The sequence below is a fragment of the Peromyscus leucopus genome, chromosome 19 (assembly GCF_004664715.2).
Source record: "Peromyscus leucopus breed LL Stock chromosome 19, UCI_PerLeu_2.1, whole genome shotgun sequence".
NCBI classification, from domain to species: Eukaryota; Metazoa; Chordata; class Mammalia; order Rodentia; family Cricetidae; genus Peromyscus; species Peromyscus leucopus.
The window spans coordinates 68,596,303-68,620,759 of NC_051079.1; the positions used below are offsets into that span (position 1 = coordinate 68,596,303).

The following is a 24,457-nucleotide window of genomic DNA, read 5'->3' on the forward strand; positions in this document are numbered from 1 at the left end:
GAGGCCCTCACCCCCGCGCGGTATTTTGCGTTATAAAAATAGTGTCTCTCTTCACCACGCAGAGGGACAGCCAGCCCTGAACACAGAATGGGGGTGGTCACTGCACCTTCATCAGCCATCTCATTTATAACACTTTACATTTCTCTTTTCTTAAGTTATATACACATCGTTTTGAGAGAAGAAAGAACACTAACGTGGTACACCAAATACCAACCAAGAGGAGGGGACAGGCACACCAGGACACAGATAAATAACAAGACATTCAACTGCCAAAGCACAGCAACATTAGCCACTTGTCTTCCTTGTCTCAAAGCCGGAGCATCTGGTCCCATCTCCCGGAAAGAGATGGCATGGCCTGGAGACGCTCCACCTCACTACATGGAAAACAGAGCCAGAGAGTTCCGTGTTCATTTCCAAAGACAGGAACACATAATGAGCCCCAGAAGCTCTCTGCTCAGCCACGGGCCAGTGGCAGTCATTCCCCAGCAGCGCCTTTTCCCGTTGGTTCGGTTGTGTGAGGTGGCTGCTCTATCCATCTGTTTCACACTGCCTGGTTTAGCCTTCAGGCACAGACAACTCCCTGCCGAGGTACCCAGCTACCTACAGTATGTCTTGAGCAAGTTTGTTGGAAGTTCATGGTGTCACATCCCAGCATGCTTGCGATGCACAAAAATGAGGTAGTACACACAACACTGACGTTCAAGTTTTGATTCAGCCCTGCCTCCCAGCGTCAGGCTTCTGTGCTCACTGGATGCCATTTAGACAAGTCATCAGCAAACGATCAGACTTTTGGATAACCAGGGCACTGCACTGTGTTTGCTCTTGAAAAGACAATAAATACATCAGAAACTCAGAGACTCAGAGAACGTCTAAGTTATGACTGACTCCACAGCCAGACACTCACTATTCCCGGCTCCTTTACAGCATGACCAGTGATACGAGGCAGTCGCAGTGTGTGTGTGTGTGTGTGTGTGTGTGTGTGTGAGAGAGAGAGAGAGAGAGAGAGAGAGAGAGAGAGAGAGAGAGAGAGAGAACGAGAAAGAGGCAAGCCTACAGTAAATCACACCTACACAAAGTTCACTCCATTGCTTGCTTCTTTTTTTTTTTTTTTTTTTTTTTTTTTTCCTTTTCTATGTCACAGGACTAAGATTAATTTGTCCAAGTTTTGTTAGGGTGCCCACAGTTTTTCAACGTGTTTTGTAGAAAAGTTAAATAAATCATGTTAATTTAAGAAATGGCAGGCCTTATTTTATTGAGGTGCTGACAAGTCTTGGTGGCTTTTCTGCTTAAATAGCATGGATTTCTCATGTTCAACTTTAAGACAAAACAATAAACTGTGACATGGTTGGTTTTTTTTTTTTCTCCATTTTCTTTAAACCGAAGTACTATTTATAAAATACTTTACATCTTTTCTTAAATTCTCAAATTATAGACAAACCTCCCTAATACAAAATACTAAAAGTGCAATTGTATAAATTAAGATTTGCAACCACATTATACAAACATTACCTCTTTATTATACAGCTTTGATAATGTGAAATATTTACTCACAACTGTTTATAATGCTGTGAATCATTTTACGGTGATGCTTGTCTGTAACTTGTTCCCAGCTACAGACCACACTGGAGAACAACTGTTCACATAGCAGCTACAAACATTTAAATTAAAAAGGGTGGGGCTACTGACAGGTACTTGCACACAAAAAGCATGCTATCTTTCCCAATAGGACGTCACAATTTTGCCTGCATTTAATTAATCCACTTATTTATAATAAAGCAAATCTTGCTTTTTTTAAAAAAAAAAAATCACATAGCCAGATGTATTCTGTGATACAAGATCTTCATTTAAGGTTGGGTTATTTTATTGTCTGTTACCCGCATAATCTTAACATAAATACTATAGACAAAGAGACGGTCGTAATACACAGCGTTTGGAGCACTGAACTGCTTCTTCAAGATGAAGAGTCCCTAAAACAGAGTTCAAGTGTCTACAGAATTAGAACAAAACCATTGAATGCGGCTCACTGGATTACCACAGGGGACCCTGTTCCCCCACGAAAGGGGGTCACTAGGTTTTAGGAGAAATGAAGTAGATATGGTCTGAGCTCTTTCTGTTCCTAAGGCAGTTTTCCAAGCATTTAAGCTTTTGTCTGAAATTTACTTAATAGGTTGCAGAGTTCTTAAGAACAGTCAAACCCACTGTTGAAGAAGTACCATGCAGCACTTACCGGGCCACCTTACAGCAGCCACGTGGTGCAGGTATTTTCTGTCATGGATAAAATATTAACGAGAGCCTAGGCATGTGGGGTCCAAAGCCTGATGCTCAAACTGTGATTAGTGGGCTGGGGACAGAGCAGGAGGATGAAGTCTTAAGCATATCTGGCTAGTTTATTCCAATCTCCTTGTTATCCTCAATGAACCTTGTGAATGGCCGGCTGGCTCCCGTCTCTGAACTTGCTTTGTCCAGGCTGACAATGGGTGGGCTGCTGCCAGTGCGTGTCTTGTCCACCCCACCAGCCATGGCACCCAACGGCGGGATGGCACCTCCGCCTAGACTTACTGGGAGCTGAGGGATGCCTCCATTCTGGATGACAGAGATTTCATTGTTTTTCATGGCAAGTCCATTGGTGATGGCAGCGGCATACTGGTTCCAAAAGCTGGGGTCAACATTCATTGCCCGAGCTGCCAGGTCCTTCTGGAACATCTCGGAGAACTTCAGAGCGTCACCACCGAGCAGGGCCATGGGGTTTTCCACAGACAGGCGGCGGCCACGCCTCGCAGGTGCATTGTTCCACATGTGGGTGCCCATGTGTACCTGTGGGAGACACAGAGAGACGAGCTACAAGTAGGCAAGTCTAGGACTGTTAGGCAGCAAGTTTTCCGTTTCACTGTTTCATGCTATGTACACACATTCTAAGCATTAGCCCCGGGGTCAACAGAATGCAGTCAGGTGAGCTTTCCTGAGCACCTTGTACTATACACACAGTATTTCATTCTGTGAATATAAAAAGCAAAACCAGCATGTAAATTGACAATTTTTTTAGATACCAACACCCTCCCCCCACCTCCCGCACCCCTGCCAAGACTGCTAAAGAATGTTCTAGAACTTAATAATCAAGGACCTTCTCCATTGCTTCATCCATTCCCAACCTCAGTGTATGCATTCGGAGGTCAAAGGACAACCTTGTGTTAGTCTTCAAGCAAGGTCCACTTTTTACTTTTCTTTTCTTTCTTTCTTTTTTTTTTTTTTTTTTTTGAGATAGGTAGGTTCTGCTACTGGCCTGGAACTTGCCTAGCAGACTAGACTCAGCCTCTGCTCGGCCCCCCCCTCCCCCCGCCCCATTTTCAAGCTTGTAAAAGGTCTTGAACTTGAACTCTTGCCCTGTCTCTCTCTTCTCTTGCTTTCTCTCGAACAGGAGAAGTGAGTGCTAAGGCCTCCTGGGCCACCCAGAGCAGCAGGGTCTTCAGGAGGCTCCTGTTGGGCCAGCACAGAAGCCACAGGTATGGGCTACTAGCTTTCTCTAGAGAGCCTTCTAAGACTTGGACAAGCGGCTTCTGTCTGTCTGAGGCCAGCAACATAGGCAGGAACATGGAGCAGCCTGCAGCAGCAGCTGGGCTGGGTCCTCAGTAGGGACGCAGGCTTCACATGCTGGGAAGCTCCTCACCAGGGATCCCTCCCAGGGCCCTGTCTATAGTCACACAGACGATAGAACATTCTAGAACTCAGAGCAAGTCTCATCTATGCCACATGCTAATGTTTAAGGACCAAGTTTATTTTGTTTAAGGACCAAGATTCAAGAAGACTGTGTTCTGGGCCTGCTCACCAAGTGTCTGCCATGCCCGAGGCCCTGGAGCAGGTTGATACCATCAGAGGAGCAGGTAGACATGAACCCCCTGGGTGGAACATGGATTCCTGCTTCACTTTACTGCTGCTTAATGGGATGCATGTGCAAATATACACTACTCATATACACATGCACACACTCTATACATTCATACCGTGTATGGACAAACAACACACTCTGTACATGTGTGTACACGCGTACACCAAGTGTAAAGACAGAATCTCTGCCTGGACAGGGGGTGCAGGGGCCATCCATAGGTGCCATGTGGCTTGGCTACAGCCTCAGGCCTGTGGCCTTCTTACCTTGAGATTGCCCTTGGTGGTGAAGGCCCTGCCACAGATGGTACAGCCAAAGGGCTTCTCCCCAGTATGGGTGCGTTCATGGATCTGCAGGGCACTGGCTGAGGAGAAGGTCTTTCCACATGACTGACAGTTGTGCTGCTTGGGTGTCCGGCGTGGTGGGGGTGCCAGCATGGGTGCCAGGCCAGGGCTCATCACTGTCTGGGGCCCAGTCGGGACCTGGACTCCGGCTGGTAGGGCTGGGCTCTCACCCAATGCGATGGCCTTGCTGTGGCCGTTCACTTCCATTTTGATCATGGTGGGCGCAGGGCTGGAGGCCAGGCTAGGCGCGGTGTGGCTGGGACCTAGAGCAAAGTCGGAGTCAAACACCTGAGAAGGCAGCTCTTTCAACTTGTGCGTCAGTAAGTGCTGCTTTAAGTTACCCAGAGTGGAGCAGCCCCGCCTGCAGACCGTGCAGACAAACGGCCGCTCCTTGGTATGGCTGCGGTGGTGGATTTCCAGCGCGCTTTTGCAAGCAAAGGGCTTGTCACAGACACCACACACAGTGCTTGCACACTTACCCCGCTCTCTGCTCAGGAACAGCAGGCTGAAAGGGGCCTCCTCCTTGATGAGTGGCCGCCCAGGGTGGCCCGCCGTCAGGTCCAGGGCACCTCCATTTCCTGGGCCGGGGGGTGGGCTGTCCAGCCTTTCAGTCTTCAGTGGGACCTCCTGCGGATCCTCCTGGTGGCCAAGACCCGGTGACTTGGAACGGAAGCTCTCGCCATGACTGTGAGCAGGTGACGGAGCCTGGGAGGATGAGGACTCAGACAGAGCGGGGCTGCCCGCACTGCGGCTCTCCAGGTCACCCACGGCAGACGAGGAGTCATTGCTCAAGTGGTCGCTTTCCCCAGACCCATTTTCCACCGACTTCAAGCCGGCCAGCTGCTGGCAGTTCATGACTGAGTCGATCATTTTCATCTGATTCTCGAGGGCGGCGATGCTGGAGATGACCGATGGGGGTGAGGGTGGACAGGACCCCGAATAGGAGAGGAGTGGTTTGGAGGAGTCACTGGCCGTGTCCTTCAGCTCCGAGTCCTCCTCCATGGAGTTCTCGTCGATGTCATCGTCGAAGCTGCTGAGGGTCTCTGCGTTCTTTTCGTCAAAGGGCAGCTCCGCGTCCATGGCCTCCTGGAGGCCCTCGGGCAGTGGCGTGTTGGGGATCTGGCCCCCCATGTGCATGCGGATGTGCTGCTGCAGCACGACCGCATTTGTGAACTTCTTCTGGCAGATGGGGCAGGAGTGCTGTACCCGGAGTGGGGGCTTTGCACGGTGCACCCCAAAGTGTGTCTTCAGGTTGCCTTTGGTGGTGAAGGCGCGGCCGCAGATCTTGCACTTGAAGGGCCTTTCTCCCGTGTGCGTCCTGTAGTGCATCTTCAGGGCACTCTGGCAGCTCAGCACTCGGTGGCAGATGACGCACTGGTTCGGGTCAGTCATCTTCTTGTCGATGTTCTCCACCAGCTGCTGCAGTTTTGAGGTCTCTGACGTTTGCATAGAGTCTAGCAGCCCGCCGAAAGGAAACTGGGCCTTGAACTGGTCAGAAACAGCTGGGAGACCGGGGCTACCAAGGCTCGCGCACGCGCTGTCTGTGACCGTGGCGGCCGCCGAAGTGGGCAATCCACTGACCTGCCCACCTACCACAGGGGCATCCCCCGTCCTAGTACTTGTGCAAGGCAGGCTGACGGGCTCGGTTTTAGCGAGCGAAGGCCCACCAAGGAGTGGCTGGGGCGACTCGGGCCTCACTGTGACACCTGACTCAGTGTTGTTGAGGCCTGGGGAGAGAGAGGTACATTCGCTGGATGCCGGAGAGGGCCTCTGTGGGGAACGGCTAATGGGGGTGATGCTAGGGGAGTCAGTGTAGTTGTGGGTGCCGGGGACAGTGGGGGGCAGCTGCAGCCCGACTGATGTGGGCACGGTGGGCAGCACTGGCTTGCTGTCCAGCCAGGTGGTCACTGGCTTCTCTGGGGGGAGGGACATGCCATAGGGAATCCCGGAGCAGGTGGGCACATTATCGAGGTATTCTGGGACAGGATAGGGGTTCATCTGGATGTGGGGGTACTTCTCCTTGTGCCTCTGGAAGTGGACCTTCAGGTTGCCCTTGGTGGAGAAGCGGTTCCCGCAGATGTTGCATTTAAAGGGCCGCTCCCCTGTGTGGGAGCGCAGGTGGATCTGCAGGGCACTGTCGCTGCCGAAGACCTTGGCACAGAACCTGCACTTGTGCTTAAAGAAAGGGTCCTCGGCACTGGCCTTGGGCTCGAACACCGACACATTAGGGGGCTTGCCCTTGCGGTGCTTCATAAGAGCCGACAGGGGGTCTAGGGCGTTGGCCGTGGCAGCAATGCTAACCAGTGGGTTGGGGAAGATGACACTGTTGGATGAGGTCTGAGGTAGCAGAGGGTTTGGCAGATTGGAGGCTGAGCTGAGGAGGGGCCCGGGACCCAGGGCAGGAGGCGTCGATGCATTTTGGGGCTGCACCGTGGTGCCCACTGCACTGGATGCTGAGGCCACGGCTCCTGGAGCAGGGCCAGTGCTGCAAGCTGGGTGTGCCCCCGACTCAGCGGGGCCAGCACTGGTGCTGCAGGGAGTGCTTGTGCCAGATGCAGGCTGTGACAGGTGCTGGGGACCATCGAAGGCCGCCGCAGCTGCCGCTGCCGCCGCCGGCAGGGTGGAGCCTGAGCCAGCCGAGGCAGTGGCAGGCCCAGTGGAAAGCTGGAGGGCTGTATGCGGAGCCAGGCCCTGAAGCTGCACCGAGGCGGTTGCTGGGGCGCTGGCTGAGGGCTTCAGCGGAGGCCCTGGCTGGCGGCTCATCAGGGCCACCTGGCTGCGGATCTGCTCGATGAGCTGGAGCTGGTGGATCTGCTGCTGCTGCAGTGCTACCAGCTGCTCGAGGATCATGGGGATGGCCACGGCGCCCACGGTGCCACCGGGGCCCGTCGTGCCGCCCGCGCGTGCGCCCTGGGAGAACTGGGCCACGGCCACCTTGGTGCTGAGCAGCGTCTCCAGCGTCACGTTGGTACTAGGCATGCTGAAGGCCGCAGGCTCCGGCTGGGGTGGCAGTGCAGGTGGCGGCTGGGGCACACCTGGGCCTGGAGGGCCCTTGTCGGCAGAGGCCTCCACATCCATGGGCTCTGCCTCCTTGGCAGTAGCCTTCACCTCGCTGCCCTCCGTGGGTGCCACCTCCTCTGCCACCTCACTCTCAGTGCGGTCACTGGGCGAGCTGGCGGGAGAAGGTTCTGGAAAGTCCTCGGAGGGCGGCGCTGGCTCATCGTCATGTACGATCAGCACCAGTGGGTTCTTGGTGCAAGTCTTCTTGTGCTGCAGGAAGTCTGCCCACTTGAAGAACTCTGCACAGCACTTCTCACACACGCTGGTTTCCTCGCTGCCGCTCCTGCTCTCGCTGCCGCTCTCTGCGTCCTCAGCACCGTCCCCCGGGACGCCTAGGAAACCAAGAGATTACATCAGCTAGGCTCCGCCAGACAGCCGCCCTCCATTTCAAAATTTTGCACATCAGTAAAATCAATATTTTTTATTTTGTACAAATTACCCCACTTCAACATTTCTGACGTCCCAGCGTGTGTGTTCTATGACTCTTTCTAGCTAGCTAATCATTTTCTTAGCACAATCCATCAAATTATGAGGCCCTATCAATCGTGGATACTGCTTCTTAATGAAATTCCATAGAAGCCATCGATTTCCAATATCTTCATACAATCCGCAGCCACCCTGTCTGTTGGGTACAAAGCCAGGCTTCGATGGGCTCATTAGGATTCCCCTTTACCATCGGGCTTCCTCATTTCCAACAAAATTAGAGACGCCTCTGCCAGTTCACTTAACATCGCCGAGCTAATCCGTAACCTTTCCCACTCACCGGCACCTGACAGGAAGCCAGTGTGGTGTGATCTGGGCTCATGGATTCATCAGCTCTAAGCCCAGCTGGGGCGGTGCCGATCTAACATGATCCCGCAGAACCTTTTGAATCAAGACGCATTTATTTCACGTAGGAAATTCAGGCTAAATACTATGATTTGTGGACGTAACAAAGAAGCTGCAAGCATTTCTGTGGATCCCAATGGCGGTATCCTTCTCCTCCTCTAGTTCTTCTCTTTTGGAAGGCAGAGGCCTCTACATTTTAGGATTTGCCAGATGGACTATCAATATACTCTAGGCCTAAAATGAATCATGCTTAGTACAATTAATCGGCTCTGTCAGATGCAATATTCTTTGGTGAAATGAACTTGAAATTACATGTTATTGTGATTAGCCAAAAGAGTTCGGTGGTTTGTTAACAAACCAGGAATTATATATTTAAAGTTCATTTATGTTGACATGTTTAACATGAGAATGTTGTAGTCAGACACACTTTTTGTACCTATTTTCATCTATTCTCATAGAAAGACTTAGCAAATTATATGCTTGCACCATCGTGGAAAAGCCTCTAATTGGTTACACATGTTTAATTACTGTTGTAGGCAGCTACTTCCTCTGTCTCCCTAACCCTCTTGTGCCGAATAACAACCGTGTTTAATGAACAACTCTAATTCACACCTGATCAAATAAATAGCTGTATGGGAACGAGAAATCGACACCCAGTGACACTTTTGGCTCTGGCTTTTTGGGTCACTGTGGTGGGGAGAGAGGCCCACGGCTGCCTGGATTTGTGTACCGGCTTGGGTGCCACTGACTAGAAGGTTTGTTGTTGTTTTCTTTTCTTTTCTTTTCTTTTTTTTTCCAGCTTGCAGATGAAGTGACGGGGTAACTCATCCACCGAACAGAACAAATGTCACAGGCAAGTCAGCTCTTTGTTAAATGTGCAAAGTTGAGGTCGAGAACAAAACATCCCCCAGTCCCATCTGAAGACATTGGGGTTTTGATACCAGCCCGTGGACTTTCGAAAAAGTCTCCAACATTTTCCTTTTAAGGTTTTTTTTTTTGGGGGGGGGGCTGCTAATTCAGCACTAGGTTGAGCAGAGAAATCTGAGGGGTTTTTTGTTGTTGTTTTGTGTTTTTGTTTTTTGTTTTAATTTTGTTCAGGAAACCCCACTGCTCCTCTCTCTGGAAATTGAAATAAAAATATTTTTGTGGCTGGTCTGCTGGTTACCGTGAGGCCATTACTTCCAGGTAATTTATACATGCCTTTAAAAATTATTAGCAGCATTCAATTAGCATTTTCTTAACTGGCTAAGCCATTTGAAGGGGAAAGAAGTTAGAGCTGCAGCCCATAAACCCCACAGACTTCTAAACTAAACTCAGTGCGAAGATCAGGCTGCAGCGAGCAGTCTCATTACTGCGTGGGGGAAGGAAGGGAATAGGTATCTGTAATGAGGGTGAGGGTAGCTAGGAGCAAAGACAGTCGATTTATACAGCAGATAGGCACATTAACAAAACAAATACTCCATGCTCAACTTTGTTCAACGTATGTAAAACTAATTGTAAACCTCATTATGGTTATGGAACAGGGCTGGGGGAGGCTAGAATTTTTTAATCATTGAATAAACAAAACAACAACAATAAAAAACTATGAGCTCTTCAAAATTCCAGTAACTTAATTTTAAAAGTTTTAACAAAATGGCAAAAATTTTTTATCTATGATTTCTCTTTAATTGTATGTTCTTCAAAAACATATACATATCATATACACATATGTATATACATACATACGTATATAAACCTAAGCGAACATTAAAAAGTTCATTTGCATTAAGCAGTAAATTAGATGCATAGAAATCGCTAAGCAGGAGGCTGACTTTAAGAAGGGGCTTTCCAACGTGTAAAGCTGTGATACAAAAAGTATAATTGTACTTTCTAAAAGAAAGGAAATGCCAACCTATTAAAAACTGCTAATGCCTTGAAATATTGTCTACATACATCTCCTTTAAGAAGATAAAAATGTACAGTATGTGCGATGCACAAAAACTGAAGGTATATATGCTTTAAATTTTACAAAATCAAACAGTTATCTTATTAAAAGAATACCTTTTCTTTACATTTAGTATGCTCTAGGGACAAGTCATTCAGAAAATGCTTAAAAGTGCGCTGGCTTAAAGTGCCTTCAATGTGGAAAGAATTAATTTATACAACTGTAAGTGATGCCTTCACAAAGTGTGGTGGGACACAGAGAACCCATGCTTCTCAAAAGGGTCTCGACCCAAACAAATATCTATTTACCTTAAAGATTTGCATTTTTACATTCCCATTAGTTTTCTATGTGTTAAGTGTTTTAGGGTTCACTTCCAAATACACTGAGGCTGAGAAGGGATCCCCTAGGTAATTTCTTTCTTTTTTTCTCCACAGCAAAGGCTGCTAAATTACAAGTGTTTCTTAGCTGTGCATGGAATATATAAGCATGTTCTGCCAAATAATGTCATTTTGTTTAATGCAATCTTAAGTGACAATTATCTCAACATAAGATATTTTGTTCAAAGTAAAATGATCCTCCACCTATACTCCTTCCAAATTGAAGAAGGAAATTGTAAGGAAAAGGCATTCTGACCCTTTGGACCCGTTAACAGTTCTTTATGTTAATGAGCCCAAAGAAACCAAGCCTGGCAACAATTTGCTTATGAGCCAAGCTTCATCATGAATTTCACTTTTGGCAAAAAAAAGTGATCTTAAAAACTACAGTTAGTGAGGGGGAAATTCTTCAAAACAGTTTGCATTTCTTATTTGGGGCAAATAAATTAGAATTACCACTTAACATTTCTGCTGGGGTTTGTTCAAAAGGCCTGTAAAACAGTCGCTTCAATGTTAAGTCTCATATGCTCAAGCTATGGCTGTGCTTCCCAAATTCGAATGTGACTAGACCTCCTTTATAAAAGTTGGAGATAAGTAGAAACTTATTAAGACAGACATAAATACAAAGAACAGACTAATGTTTCCTTTATGGAACTGAAATTGCTTGTATATGTTTGAGATGTTTTTAAGCAACAGAATACTCTTAACTGAATGAATGGTCAGGAAATAACTGAATAACGTAGCAGCGACAGGACTCTGGGGTGGTGCAGTCTACTGACTCCCAAGAGCACAAGTGCTGACCTCTGGTGCGTTCTAAAGAGTGAAATTAAATTATAACCTGCTTCCAACACTGTGTACATTAGCATCTATGTGTGAAGCTGACATTATTAGTTGTTTTCCATAAAAGAAAACCCAGGCAGATACCCTGACTGCAGTTGATAATGTCATCACATTGCTGCCAGTGTCCTTTGCCTCTGCCATCTTGTAGAGCCAAGATTACATTCTTTTGAACCATGTTTCTCTTTAAATAACATTCTGAACTGGCCACCATGCTAAGAAGTTATTAAGCCACTAGTTAATATTGCTTAAAATGTTTATTTACGGCTAATCAGAGTCAGGGAGCACAACAAAAAAGCTTTGAGAAATGTATTAGCAATGCAAGTTTTTATTCTCATTCTTTTCTCTTTCTTTTTCTTTTCTTTTTTTTTCTTTTCTTTATTTTTTGGAGGAGAGAATTTAAAAAACAAGCATTCTAAACATTCTCATCCAAGTAATTTGTATTTTTGCCTGCTGGATATTCAACAACTAAGATTTGAAACTAACTAGCCAGGGATTAGGCAGGCATTTTACAGTACGTACAGGTGACATACACTTATACACTAAGTGGAGAAAATGCTAACCAAGTATACCGTCCGGGTGTTGGCTCTCCCTCCTGGAAGGCCTTCCTCCTGTTTGGCAGGCCAGTGGGTCATGGTGGCTACCAGGTGAAGGCAACTACCGGAAGGACCACACAGCCCTCACTGCCCTGGAAACCAGTCACCTGGCTGAGGGAGATAAAAAATAGATTGCTGGTCCATTTATAGTCATTCCAGAACTTAGGGTTCCTAACTCCACCTTGAGGGAGAGTCATGTTTGGGACCAGCAGAGAAGAAGGGGAAGGCCTACAGCCCCTCAGAGAAAACCACAAGGCAGCTAGCTTCACGGCATTCATTTTAAGAATACTTGCATTTTTTCTACTCACTGATAACAGCACGTTTAATAAAAATCTGCCAATTTTTAGTACATCCTCACCATCACAGCTTTCACTCCTGGTTAGTTTTGGGAAATGACACCATGCTTTCTCTGTCTTCTAGAAAACCATCTTTTTCAGGCCACAAGTGAGAAACCTTGCAGTGTATAAAGATATTTGAGATGCCATGCTTTCTCTATACAAATATTTAAGCACAGTTCTTAACAAGGCTTATTTTCATTTTCTCTTTTCAGAAGTGTCAAGAATTCCACCCATTACAAAACAGCAGTAAAATTGCTGATTTATCGTTTCCTTTATTTTGCTACACTTTTGTTACATTTTTTTAAGTGCAGTACAATTAACAAAGGGAGAAGGCAGACTTGTTTAGTACAGAGAGGCACGTTAAAATTCTCTTCTTTAACTATTAACTTTAAAATACCAGGTGGGTCTTCGGGACAGGAAACCCTACTTTTTCCTTTGTCTTTCCATCTCTTAAAAATGTAGCAAGCATTTCTCAAGTTTTCCCAAACTCTTAGGAGACACTTATTTTCTTGCAAATTAATTCTTTTTAACTCTTTATGATAGCTTTGAATCCCATAAAGAAAGATGAATTATCGCCATACTGAGCCCAAGCTGTGTCACAGGAGGAGACAAATAGAGACCCCCACTGTGTTTAACAATGTAGAAGAAATTCCAGGCGCAAAAGAAAAATTTCTGTCCTCTTCCCCCAGACCTGGAAAGCGTGTGCTCACAGAGCTGAACGGTGGAGGGCAGTCTTGCTATGCTCAGCGCGGCACTGACCCACGCGCTCCCTCTTACTCAGTGGCCCACATCACAAATTTGTTAAGTCACAACCACCTGTGGCACAGGCCCCAGGCGTCTTCTGTTTAAACTGGTTCAGTTTTAAGCTGTGCGGTGAGGCTCCAGGGACAGAAACACTGTCCCTTTTGGGGACACGAAGTTGAGGCAGTAGTAGCACACACAGTCACTTTGATAGAAAGATGTTTGTTGCACTTCAAGGTTTGCACAATCGCCCTTTCATCCAGCTGTCATGCTATACTCACGCTCACACCACTATTTGTGCTTCACAAAACACGCAGACCTGAGACACGTTGGCAGAAGCCAGCTATTCTGATCGTAATTTGGTGAGGGGCTGCTGAAAACAAGGTTTTGATAAGTCACTTCAAGTTAAGGTGGTGGGCGGTTTAAATACAGCGTTCTCCAAGATTTGATACAAAGGATCCCACATCGTTTTATGACAGTCCTCCTAGAAAGTGTCCCTTCCATCGCAATCCACTATCAGAGCAAGCACAACCCATCACTTACTGGGGGGAAGGGGGAGAGATCCAGTAACAAGTAAAATGGATTTGGTGCAAAAATGCCTCCCTTGAAATAGCCCGAGTCACACTGCAACTAGGAAAGAGACTGAGATCACCTGTGAGCATTAGGCTTCAGGAACCTGGGCTAGGTAATGACATCATTTCCATCAGCTGCTACTACTTCATGGTGGGAGAAATTTGCATACAAGCAGAAAGTCATCCTGGAAAAGCCACCACCCACCCCATGATGCCAGTGACTCTGCATGTGTACAGATTACACAAGACTATTATCAAACAGCTCCGTCTGAGGCCACTCTGAGGACCCGTAATGCTGAGGAATGAGGACAGAGTGCCCTGGCACCTGCAGGGTTAATTAAACCGTTCAAGAGGTAATGGCTACACAAAAGCAAGCCAGTTTCTCTTCTTCCAAGAGCCATAAACACTTGTGCTGAACTGGATGGCATTTGATCAGCTTGTACTGCTCGGAACAAACTCATGGGATCTCTAGTTAGCACGGACTGAGTTCACACTTAACAAAACAGTGGTGAGTCCTGCTGCCAAGGTCAACAGCACAGATGCACTAACTGTATTATGAGCTTGACATCTAGTGGCCGCCCCTGGCAGGGTGAAGCAGGCCAAGGCTTGTCACAAGACTCCTAAGAACTCACCTTCGGGGACAGAAGGCGAAGCTGGCCAGCATTCTGCCACCCACCTTTCCCAGGACCACCGTTTAAAAAGGCTCCACGACATACCATAAAGTCACCATGATTTCAAAGAATGCAAAGGGGGCTGAACCTCCCAGAGCAGGCAAAACTAGGCTAGAGGTGAGAGGAAAGGTCCACCCTCAGAGGAGAAACAGCTCGGGTATCTTCAGCTCCCTTTGGTGGCCAGAACCCCTTACCTTTAATTAAGAAACAAATCAATCTTAGTCTCAAGCATAAAGGTCATCCCATTATTTTGTTAAAAAATGCATTTTTCACTTTCTGGAGCATGCCTTGCCTTGTTTGTTTGGCACTCACACAGTTAACTGCATCTTAAACCATAACTGTTGAAATTACGAGAGAAAACCTCAGGATACTTTTAAAACACTTTCCTTAATGCAATTACTAAAATTTGCTTTTTACATAGATTGTATATGAAATGTGCGGTAACTTAACACACACTGTAATCACAAAAGTGTCCCACCAGCAGTAAGCAGCATTAGCTCACATCTTCATGATATTGTTTGTCTAAGATCCACTGGTGTTTCTTACACTGGCAACTAGTCAAGAAATCAAGGAAGAAAAGAAAAACTAGTAAAACAGTAAAGGAAAAAGAGTAAAAGGGAAACCCTTCTTTTATCATATTATTTTTAAAAATGACACTCAAAACTATGTCGCTGCATTAAAAGCTGGTGAAAAGCCCATGAGCAGCCTAAAGGATTTTTAATTTACTTACACAAGACCTTGTGCCAACACTTACACATAAGAATGCTAAATTCCAGCTGATGGTCAGTTCACAGGACAGAGATCCTGGCTCTGTTTGCTGCTTTCCCCATTCCCAAAGAAAATATTCTTAAGGCTACCAGGAAATGGACCTAGAGCTGAGTATGAAATCTGCCACTTTTGTCTGTTTCCACCGTCATTCTGGATACAAAGAAATCATCAACTTGCTAAGTAATTCCCGCTGCTCCTCCACACCTTTCCCTTCCCTACTGTCTGAACATATCCGAAAACCCTGGATGACGCAGTCTTTGAAAAGTTTACAATACATCCTTCTAAAAATTCCCTAACTCTTGTCTCATAATCAGCTCTCTTTGAGGTGGAATTAATTGGCACCCATTTTAGGAGCACGCATTTTTAAACAGGTTAAGTTTTTGAGCGTTATTTTAAAAAGAAATGTTTGCAAATTCTTCCCCCACCTCCCCCTTCACTTACTTTCTACCTTTCATGTTTCAGAGAAAACAATCTGCCGGTGGTTGTAAGAAAGTAGCTTCTGTTCGGGCCCTTTTGGTATGCTGAATTGTAAATGCGAGGGGGGGGGGGGCTGAAGGCAAACCCTGCAGATACAGATAAAAGAAAAAGAGATCTCCTCGCTGAGCACTGGTGGCTTTCTCTCCCTGAACTTAAGCAGTCTATGAATTCCACTCCTTAGTTCTTAGGTCGCAGACTGGCCACACTTGAAAAGGTTTTTAAGATAGCTATATACTGTAAACTGGTAGAAAATAAAAACACCGTGAAGTAGTTAATGCCCACACAGAAGATGCATCCTCGAAAACTGCTTTAAATTACAACATTCTTTTGTTCTTCCTTAAATACAGACTTTCCCAGGACAGAGAAAATCGTCTTTAGGGACTGCTTTTCTCTTTCTTTTTGCGGGCACGGCACACAGTTGCCACGTCTCTAAAGTTCTTGGTAGGGCTTAAGTGCAACACTGTCACTGGAAGTTTTAATTAGTTTTTCTTAGAACAAAAATCTTCAGCTGGCTCAGAGGATATCATTACAGATCTAACTGAATCCCAAAGCTGCATCACGTTTATTTCTGAAGTGGGGAATCATCACGAATAAGCAATTTAAAATGACATTTTCTATTGGGGGATTTACGATCTCGGTAACTTAAAATAAAATTTTATCACAAGGTAACTCCAGAACTTTCCATAAGGCAGCACTGCTTGTTTTCATTCAGAGTTGTCACTCATTCCTTTAGTGCCAAGGTCTGGAGAGAACCAAAGCTGCCCCCCCCACCCCCCATTGTTTGTCTAAAAACCAAATCCTGAAAAATAAACCATAAAAATGTGGGGTTTCTACTGGAAATCAACAAGACTATGCATCTTTGTCTTCCACCATTCTTATTTCTTTTTACATATGGTATTAACAAAAGCCTTCAATTTTACCGCAGAGATGGACCTACTGCTTTAATTAACATGTCACACCCAAAGTGATACAAAGGAATCATTTACTCCATTTCTAAAACACTGTGGACTTAGCTCACTTATAACTTCATGCAGCACATATTTGTCTCCCGTGCAGCTAAAAAGAATTAAGAATTTGAAATGACAATGGAGTAATTTAGTTTACACAACCATTTATCTTTTTTTTTTTTTCCTAAAACCAAACTACTTTTCTTGGTTATCTTAGAGTTAAGACAGCATGAACATTCCTTGACTTCATAGGGGAACTAGGTATCTTTTATGCTCCATGAACAATCTGCTTCAGAACAATTAAATTAGAAAACAAAACAAAAAAAACTTGTTTTAATAGTTTGCCTGAACTATCCTTCAAACTCGAATAGCACATGCTGCTTTACTAGGGCTCAGCCTCAGACAGGCTATTTTTGGCCTGTTGCAAAATATGATGAGGAACTGTAGCAACCTCGGGATCAGAAGTCTGAACGACTGTAGAAAACAGCTTGGATAAAAACGCCACTCCTGAAAGGATGGAAAACCTGGATATTGGAGAGCCTCGAAATAAATTAGAGCAGCGAGCAGCAGAATTCAAAAGAGAACTCGTAAATAATTGACTATCTGGGGTTTTCAACACTGTCCGGGTTATATATCCTCCGACGTGTTTACACGATTAACTTTACCACACTCACATTTCTGAAGCGAAATTAAAAATGAACAACAGTGCCTCAGCTTGTTAACTGTTAAACACACGAGGTTTTACTCTATTAATTAAAATATGCTTTAATAAAAGGAGACATTGCACATTTTGATAACGACCCTACAAAGCGGAGAAGTATTTACACTGTTGCATTTTAGGGCGCCTGTGAAAGCGGATTTTGAGCTATTCAGGAGCCGCAATAATGAAGCTTTAAAATTCCTCACTGGGATGCAGTGTAGTTCTTTTGAGGGAAAGACTGTCTTTCTCATTCGGCAGAAATAAATCCATTCATTTGATCATGTAGTCATTGAGGGTAATACAAAACAACCCAAGTGTGAGAAATTCTATGTGAAGAAGTAAACAAAACAAAAAAAAATCCATTTCCATGACAAAAAGATTCTTTGTCCCTAATCTACCCAACATATGCAAGCGTTTCTTTTTAGCATATCGCCTGTTCTAATCTTGGCTGACTTGGCTGCCGAGATGCCGGCTCCCTCACCTCACAGCAACAAAAAGACCCAACGAGTCCCATTTGATTTAATTCATTCCAGGGCTGCTGTGGGCATTTTCTCACTTTCTGCTGCGACGTGCATGCTTTGTCAAACTTTAATGCTGTGTGTTAAACCCTTAAATTCCGTCTATTTGTTACGGTTTTGCGTTTGGGTTTTTTTTTTTTTAGATGGTATTATTTTCATAGCTAAAAGATTACTTAGTATCTGCCTCTAAACAATTTACAATAGGTTGATCATAAAAGTTGGCTTTTAAGGAATAAATTATTCCACCTCGAACTAGTTGGGGGGCTCCGTGTCATATGCGGCCGCCCCTCCTCGGCCTTCTTACCGGCGCCCTGGGGACCCTGTCAAGGCGCGCCAAAACTGGCGCCCAGGGCTTACGGATTCAGGGTGCCATAAACTTTGGGGTGCCAAAGTTCAACCATACTAAATTCGAATCTTCTCCAGTGTCTAACTTCTGTAGCGCCTGCCCTGTACTTATGGATGGTTCGAGGAGGAAGTTGCTACCAGCGAAGTAACTAGGAAGGTATCTCCATCGCCCGATTTCGGTGCATCCAAAAGAGTAGGAAAAGGCCGAAGGGAAAACTTGGAATCCACCAGGAACGTGCTGAGGTCCTATCGCATGCACGCACTAGCCCCCGAAAGAAACAGCTGTGCTCGCGCCCCACAATTCCCCAGTCGGCCATTAAGCAAAGGCCAAGAGACATTTACTTCCCACTTGCTTCCGAAAGGGATGATTGGATTTGTCAACGCTCTGGGACACCGCGGGGTTCGCGGCCTGAGGGTCACCCGAGGCGGCCTGCTGGCGGTATCGGGGACAGGCAACAGAGACTGGGATCACCGAGGCAGCGTTGGGGCCCCGGGTAGGCTCCAGGCGAGCACCGGCTGGGCACCAGGACGCACGGCGCCGAACAAAGCTGGCCAGGCGGCAGCTTCCAGGGCCCGCGTCCAGCGGTAGGTGAGCCTCAGACGCGTCCCCCGCTACTGCGCCCGCCCTGGGGATAGTACTGAGCTCTAGATCAGGATCCCGGAGCTTCTGGAGGCTCCGGGCCCACCGAAGCAGGGTGGGGGCGCAGAGACCAGGAGCAGCACGGAGGCGGCAGCACGGACCCCCCCTCCCGCCCGCTCTGGGAAAGCGGGCCTTCGCCTCCGGCCCAGCCGATTCCGGTTCATCCTGAAGCCGGCCCGGCCACAGCTCCGTCCGCGCGCAGCTCCCCAAGTCGGAGCAGAGGAGCCAAGTTTACTTGGCCCACAACTCTTTTCCACGCCCGCGCGCTTCGATGGAGTACCGGTCCCGCACTCGCTCACGGGAACCAGGGAACTTTTCTCCCACTCCGAGATGCGCGCAGTCGCTCCCACCGCCCGCGCTCCCCAACCTGGGTGGGCGCCCCAGAACTACGGGCCACCCTGAGGTCCCCCGGCCCTCACCGTGCTCTGAAGCCCCGTCCTGCGGCGGTAGCTCCTCGTCCGACTTGAGGTGCTGGGGCTTGGCCTGCTTGCGCCGAGACATGCTGCTAGCGGCGCTCCGGCCCCGTGCGGGGCAGCGGCATCAGCGGGGTGGCCGGCGGGGACAGCGCGGGGTGGGCGCGGGTGGCCGGCGGGCGCGGGGCGCAGGGCGCGGGGCGGTGGCGGCGGCTGCGCGGGCCGCGCATGGGGCTGAGCAATTAGGCTGGTGAATAATGCATGTCCATTAGCGGAGGGCCGCGCCGATTGGCCGGCCTCCAGCGGACTCCGGCGGCCTATGCAAATGAGGCCGCTCTCGCAATTAGCAGCCGCGCTGGCGAGGAGGGGCCGCGGCGCCTGCGGACCTGGGTGCGCGCTGCCCCACGCCGCTCACATCGCGGGCTCCGCCGACCGCGCTCGGGCGCCGCGCTCCTCTGCTGCCCAGGTGCGGCTTCGGCGGGCGGGCCGGGGTGCGGCTTCGGCGGGCCGTGGCAGCGAACCCTCCGCGCCGCGCAGGCTGCAAACTTTGGTGGCGTCCGCGCGGCGCCGTCTCCGCCGGCGCGCCGGGCTCGCCCCTTTATAGAGTGTCTGCGCCGTCGCCCGCGCCCCCCCCCCCCGCTGCCGCCGCCGCCGCCGCCGCCGGGCGGCCCCTCCCGGAGCGAGCGGCCGCGGGCAGGGCTCCGGCCCGGCGCCTTTGTCTCGCCCCGGCCGTTCGGGCGCCGCACCGCCTGCGCACCGGGCCGGCCGGCCGACCGCCTTTGGTCCTCGGTAGCGGGTCGCCGCGCCGCTCAGCTCGCTCAGCCCGTCCCGGCTCAGGTGCCCCTGTCTCCGGACTTTCTCTCCCGGCTCTTGTCCACTTCGCGGGGTCCTCCGGCGGCCCGCCAGGCTCAGAGGCTCGCGGCCGGAGCGGAGTGCGCACGCTAGGGTGGCGGGACTTCGGCAAGACCAACTTTCCGGTTCGGAAGCGGCGCGGGCCGCGCGGCTCCTCCCCTCCCTGCGTTCTCCTCCCCTCTGCTATCCTCCCCCCCCACTACTCCCCCGGTCCCCACCGACTCCTGAGTGCCCGCCCCGCCCGCCGCCACCACCAGGGCCTCCCCGGCTCCGCGCCCGCCTGCCAGGGCCTCCCCACCGCGGACAGCTTAAGTCCAGGGGAGGGAGGGGGCAGCGGGACTTCGGTGCCGCCCCCCTTTCCCGTTCCCGCCGGCTCTGTGGCCCCAGTGCCCACTGTCCGGGCCTGCAGAGTGGGCAACGAGTGCGACTCAAAGTTCCAAGTCCACGAAAGTCCGGCGAGCGGGCCGCGGGTGGTCGGGATTTCGGGGGTGACATGGGGGGCAGGTAAAGGGGTCGTGCATGTCTACGCCAGCCGGGCACCCTTGGCCAGCTGGCGCGGCGCGCTCCCCGCACGGGTCTCCCCGCCCGCGGTCACGCGAACGCGGCCTCGCTCCCGCGCGCTCACTCGCGCGCTCTCCCACCACACCGAGCACACGCGTCCGCGCGTCCTCCATCCCGGAGCCGCCACCAGGATGTGCCCCAGGCCTCGCCGCCGCAGCTCCAGTGCCCTTCTCCCCAGCGTGTATCTTTTTCATTTCTTAAATTTCTTGTTTTTGCCGGTGCGAGTGGCCAAGTGTGCGAAGCTCAGATGGCCTCCCGGAGTTTACCCTGGTTTGTTTCGTGGGTGGAGGGTGGGAAAGTAGATTGTGACCCTTCAGCCCCAACGCCTAGCGACCCGCGAGTTTCCCGCAGGGATGGGGGAATGAGCTGCCTACTGATGGAATCCCCTGCCCCCTCCACAGGACCCCAGCCTGGCTAACTTGCCCAGCACTCCAAAAGTTGCCTCTTGGTGGTTCTAGACTTCTGTTCCCACATTTCCTTCTCCCTCCCGCATCTAGTCAACAGTTCCACGAAGCAACAGCTTTGGGCTCCGGGAAGAGCGCAAGAGAACTGTGCGGAGGAACGACGCGCACAGGTTGGAGTCGCCTCCAAGCAGCCCCAAGAACCACTTACGAAAAAATAATAATTTCTTAAGGTTGGTTTGTTTTTCCTTTTGGTGGAGGGTGTACTCATTTAAGTGAAAAAAAATTTTTTAAAGAAAAGCAAATAAAAGATGTTCGAAATCTCGAGTTCTGTTTTAACACACACGCACACGGATGGCATGTTTACAGTTTAGTTATGGGGATGAAATGTCTATGTGTCGCTGTAGTCACGCGGTGAAGTTCTGAACCCGTACAGAGTTTGGGGAGGGGAGACACAAGTGTCTGGTGCAGAAGCGTTTGGCGACAAAAAGTTTACAACTAGGACTTTGGGGCGCCCGGGGCAGGACTTTTACTATAGAAACGTAAACAGAGAGAGCAGTAAGGACAAGGATAGAAAATATGGAAGTATTGTATTGCAGGGCAGGTGTGATGTGTGAAATGAAAAATTTTGCAAAATTTATAGAACAATTAAGAGTTAGAAGTTGCAGCGACTTGGCGGGATAGGTTGTCATTAGAAAACACAGGTGTCCAGCCCCTGGCTAAAGGTGCACTGTCTTTTATGGTTTGCTGTGCCCTCCCTTCTTCCCTCTTTCCCTCCCTCCCTCCTTCCCACCCTCCCTTTTCTGGCACACTCTAAGGGAGAAGCAGAAAACGGGTTCTCACAAAACGTCTAAAGCCTTTCAGGGAGGGTGGATACCACTGGATCCCATAACCACCTGGTCCCCATCAAGCCTTCATTGGGTCACTTTAAGCCGCTCTTAACCTTTTTCTTGTTGCATGAGGTCCTCTTCCATCCTCTTGCCGCCCACTCCTCCTGATCTGTGTAGCAAGCCGGAATGCTTGCCCAGGTCTTTCTTCCCAGTGTAACTGTTTAATTGACTTGCTTTGCATTTTCTATGAGGCATAGTTCTGGGGAGGATCTGCCTAATCTCTCCAGTGAAGGTGAGTCCAGCCCTGGCCCTTCTTGTGAAAGGAGCAAGCCCTCAGATTCCAGAGGTGTGGAGTGATTCTTGAGTGTTCAGTGTAGCAGGTGGGGCTTAGGCAAGGGGACATTGCTGATCTCTCTCTCCAGCAAGCCGGCATGGATGCCGGGTGCTGAGGTCTCCACACTGGATCAGCCCAGGGTGATCTGCCCTGAAGTCTGGCTGAGCTATGTGGGTGAGCTTGCAGGCTCCCTGGCTCCCTTGTGGTTGACTCCGCTGGAATTTCGTTGAAAAGATGTCAAAGATGTCCAGGAGAGGACCAGGAGGCAGTGTGCATGACAGAAACCTATACAGATTCCCTCCACTGTGGAAGGGCCACACTCAGGTGCATCCCCAAGTGCACCTTTCAGAGATTGGGACCAAGAAGAGGGGTTTTCTTTTTTCTTTCTTTCTTTTTTTTTAATAGTAAAATTGCAAAACAAAAGCATATTCCTTTCTCCTTACCTATTCTTTCCCTCCCTTGCTTTCTAATACTTATATGGAAACCCTTTCATTGTTCTTATCCAGTGTGGCAAATTTCGATGAAAGAGTTTGCATCGGAAGCTTAAATCAAAACAGTATATTGCAAAGTGACAATGTGTTGAGTATTTTCACAGATGAGGCAGGAAGCAGTCTCTCTGACTGTGCCCAGGTTAACACAGAAGAGGTACACACTCCACTGTAGTTAGGCACACTGAACATGAACACTTATCACATGACCCCTGTCTATTAAAATATTGCAATACCTAAGCTCTATTGCAAAAACAAAAGTTGCTTTTCCTCCCTATAATTAAATCTAATTTGTTAATTGTCTTTCCTCTTGCAATGTTGTTTTCATCTTAAGAGGTGACACGTTATTATTTTGTCTGCTTAATGATATTATTTACAAATTAATACTGTATATTTTACATTAATGGAACATATAATTAGGTGTTTGGATTAATTTGTATCATTTCTTCAGATAAAACAGAAAGCCTGTCTGCAAGATTGACTTGACAAGGGGAGTTGAATAGTTGCTTCTGACTTCACAGACACGGTTTGTTGAAGATACCTGGCCCTGGAGTCACAGAAGATACTGTTACACAGGTGTACTTGACACTTTGTTTACAATGTGTTCATTTCTCCAGCTCCTTCACACGAAATAGGTATTCAGATATTAGGGGGGTTGTTTTCTGTCTTCTTTCATTCCTTTAGCTCACAAAGCTCCTGTTTTGTTTTGTTTTTCCTACTCCCTGGCCACTTCTCTCCTTCCCTTTGGTTCCTTTCCCACCCCCAATTTAAAAAAAAAACAAACCCAAAGAACTCCTTTGGGTTAAATTCAGCATGATTTTGTGTCTTTAATGCTGTGACAAGTGACTGCTAATTGGTTCTCACTTGAGCAAAGATATTACCATACTAATATTATTATTGGTAAGAAGAGGTAATTGATAACACCACCTGCCACTCTGGGGCAATCACAATGATAAATGTTTCCATCAACAGGAAATCTGTGCTTGGTGTACCACAGCCCAACGCAAACAGCATGTCAAGTGCCAATTATAGAGATGTTGCTTTCCTATTACAGGGTGCTTGTGTGTGTGTGTGTGTGTGTGTGTGTGTGTGTGTGTGTGTGTGTGTGTGTGTACTAGAAAACACGTAGCCAAAAATTGTACTTGTAGGGTATTATTTTTGAAAATATTTCATCTGAACGTCTGCTCTCCCACTTGAAGTTAACTACTGAAATCGGTGCATAGCCGTGCCCGCACCAGGTTCAGCTCAGCCTCTGCTCTGATCGTGTTTTGCAATTCAAAGTCATTGAGATAAATTTGCCCAGATACTTTAAGAGGAGGGAGCCATGTGCTTCGTATATAAATCCACTCTGTTTCCTGTGCTGCGGAGCCTTGCTGCATATTCACCACAGGACACCATGAAGCTTCACTATAGGCATCACGGTGGAGCATTCCATGGGTTTTTAGGACACACACACACACACACACACACACAGCTCACAGCCATCATCTGCATGCCTAGGGCTACAAATGATGTGGAAGTCCTCCTCCCCTGACCACCAAACTTTGAGTCTGAGCTGCATGAGGCTGGGGGAGGGATGCTTTAACATATATGATTATATAAATAATTCTAGGACTGAAAACTTTGACTCCCTTGCCTGTGGGGAGGCGCAAGTGATTATTATTAGCTTGCATTAATAGATGCAGGCCTCAAAAGGCGAAATCAGCTATTGATAATTGCAAGAAGTATACGGCAGCTACTGTATCGATCGGCTGGCCCCTTATTCCCCTGGTATGGGAGAGATAAGAAGACTCACTCTTTAGTGCAATATAATTTCTTTTGACCTATCTGCTTGCTACAGACTTATGATGAATAGCCGGAGTGGTTAAAGTCCTTTATCACGAAAGTTACCCCTTGATATAATATTGATTCTTTATAACTAGCTCCAAACACAAAAATCAAACTGTCCTCTTGACCATCATCATCATCAATATCATCACAAAGCCTTCGGAATAAAGATCAGCTGCAGCCTGAAAACG

At 48.2% G+C, this 24,457-nt stretch overlaps 1 protein-coding gene across 2 annotated transcripts; it reads right to left on the reverse strand.

Annotated features, from left to right (window-relative positions):
- Positions 1-1,096: 1,096 nt before the first annotated feature.
- Positions 1,097-19,157, reverse strand: Sall3 (spalt like transcription factor 3). 2 transcript variants are annotated; one of them, XM_028872026.2, is made up of 4 exons: positions 18,980-19,157; positions 4,704-7,616; positions 4,147-4,487; positions 1,097-2,814 (listed from the first exon to the last, which is right to left on the reverse strand). In XM_028872026.2, the coding sequence occupies exons 1-4, from the start codon at positions 19,059-19,061 to the stop codon at positions 2,383-2,385; spliced, it is 3,768 nt and encodes a 1,255-aa protein (XP_028727859.1). In that variant the 5' UTR covers positions 19,062-19,157; the 3' UTR covers positions 1,097-2,382. The 2 variants fall into 2 exon arrangements, with proteins under 2 accessions (XP_028727859.1, XP_028727858.1); XM_028872025.2 differs by having other exon boundaries at positions 4,147-7,616.
- Positions 19,158-24,457: the final 5,300 nt, after the last annotated feature.

Coding starts and splice junctions, on each gene's coding strand:
- Sall3 (XM_028872025.2), bottom strand. CDS start 19,061: ATGTCTCGGCGCAAGCAGGCCAAGCCCCAGCACCTCAAGTCGGACGAG. Junction 7,617..18,979: donor GGACGGGGCTTCAGAGCACG/GTGAGGGCCGGG, acceptor TTGGTTTCCTAG/GCGTCCCGGGGGACGGTGCT. Junction 2,815..4,146: donor CCACCAAGGGCAATCTCAAG/GTAAGAAGGCCA, acceptor TGTCTCCCACAG/GTACACATGGGCACCCACAT.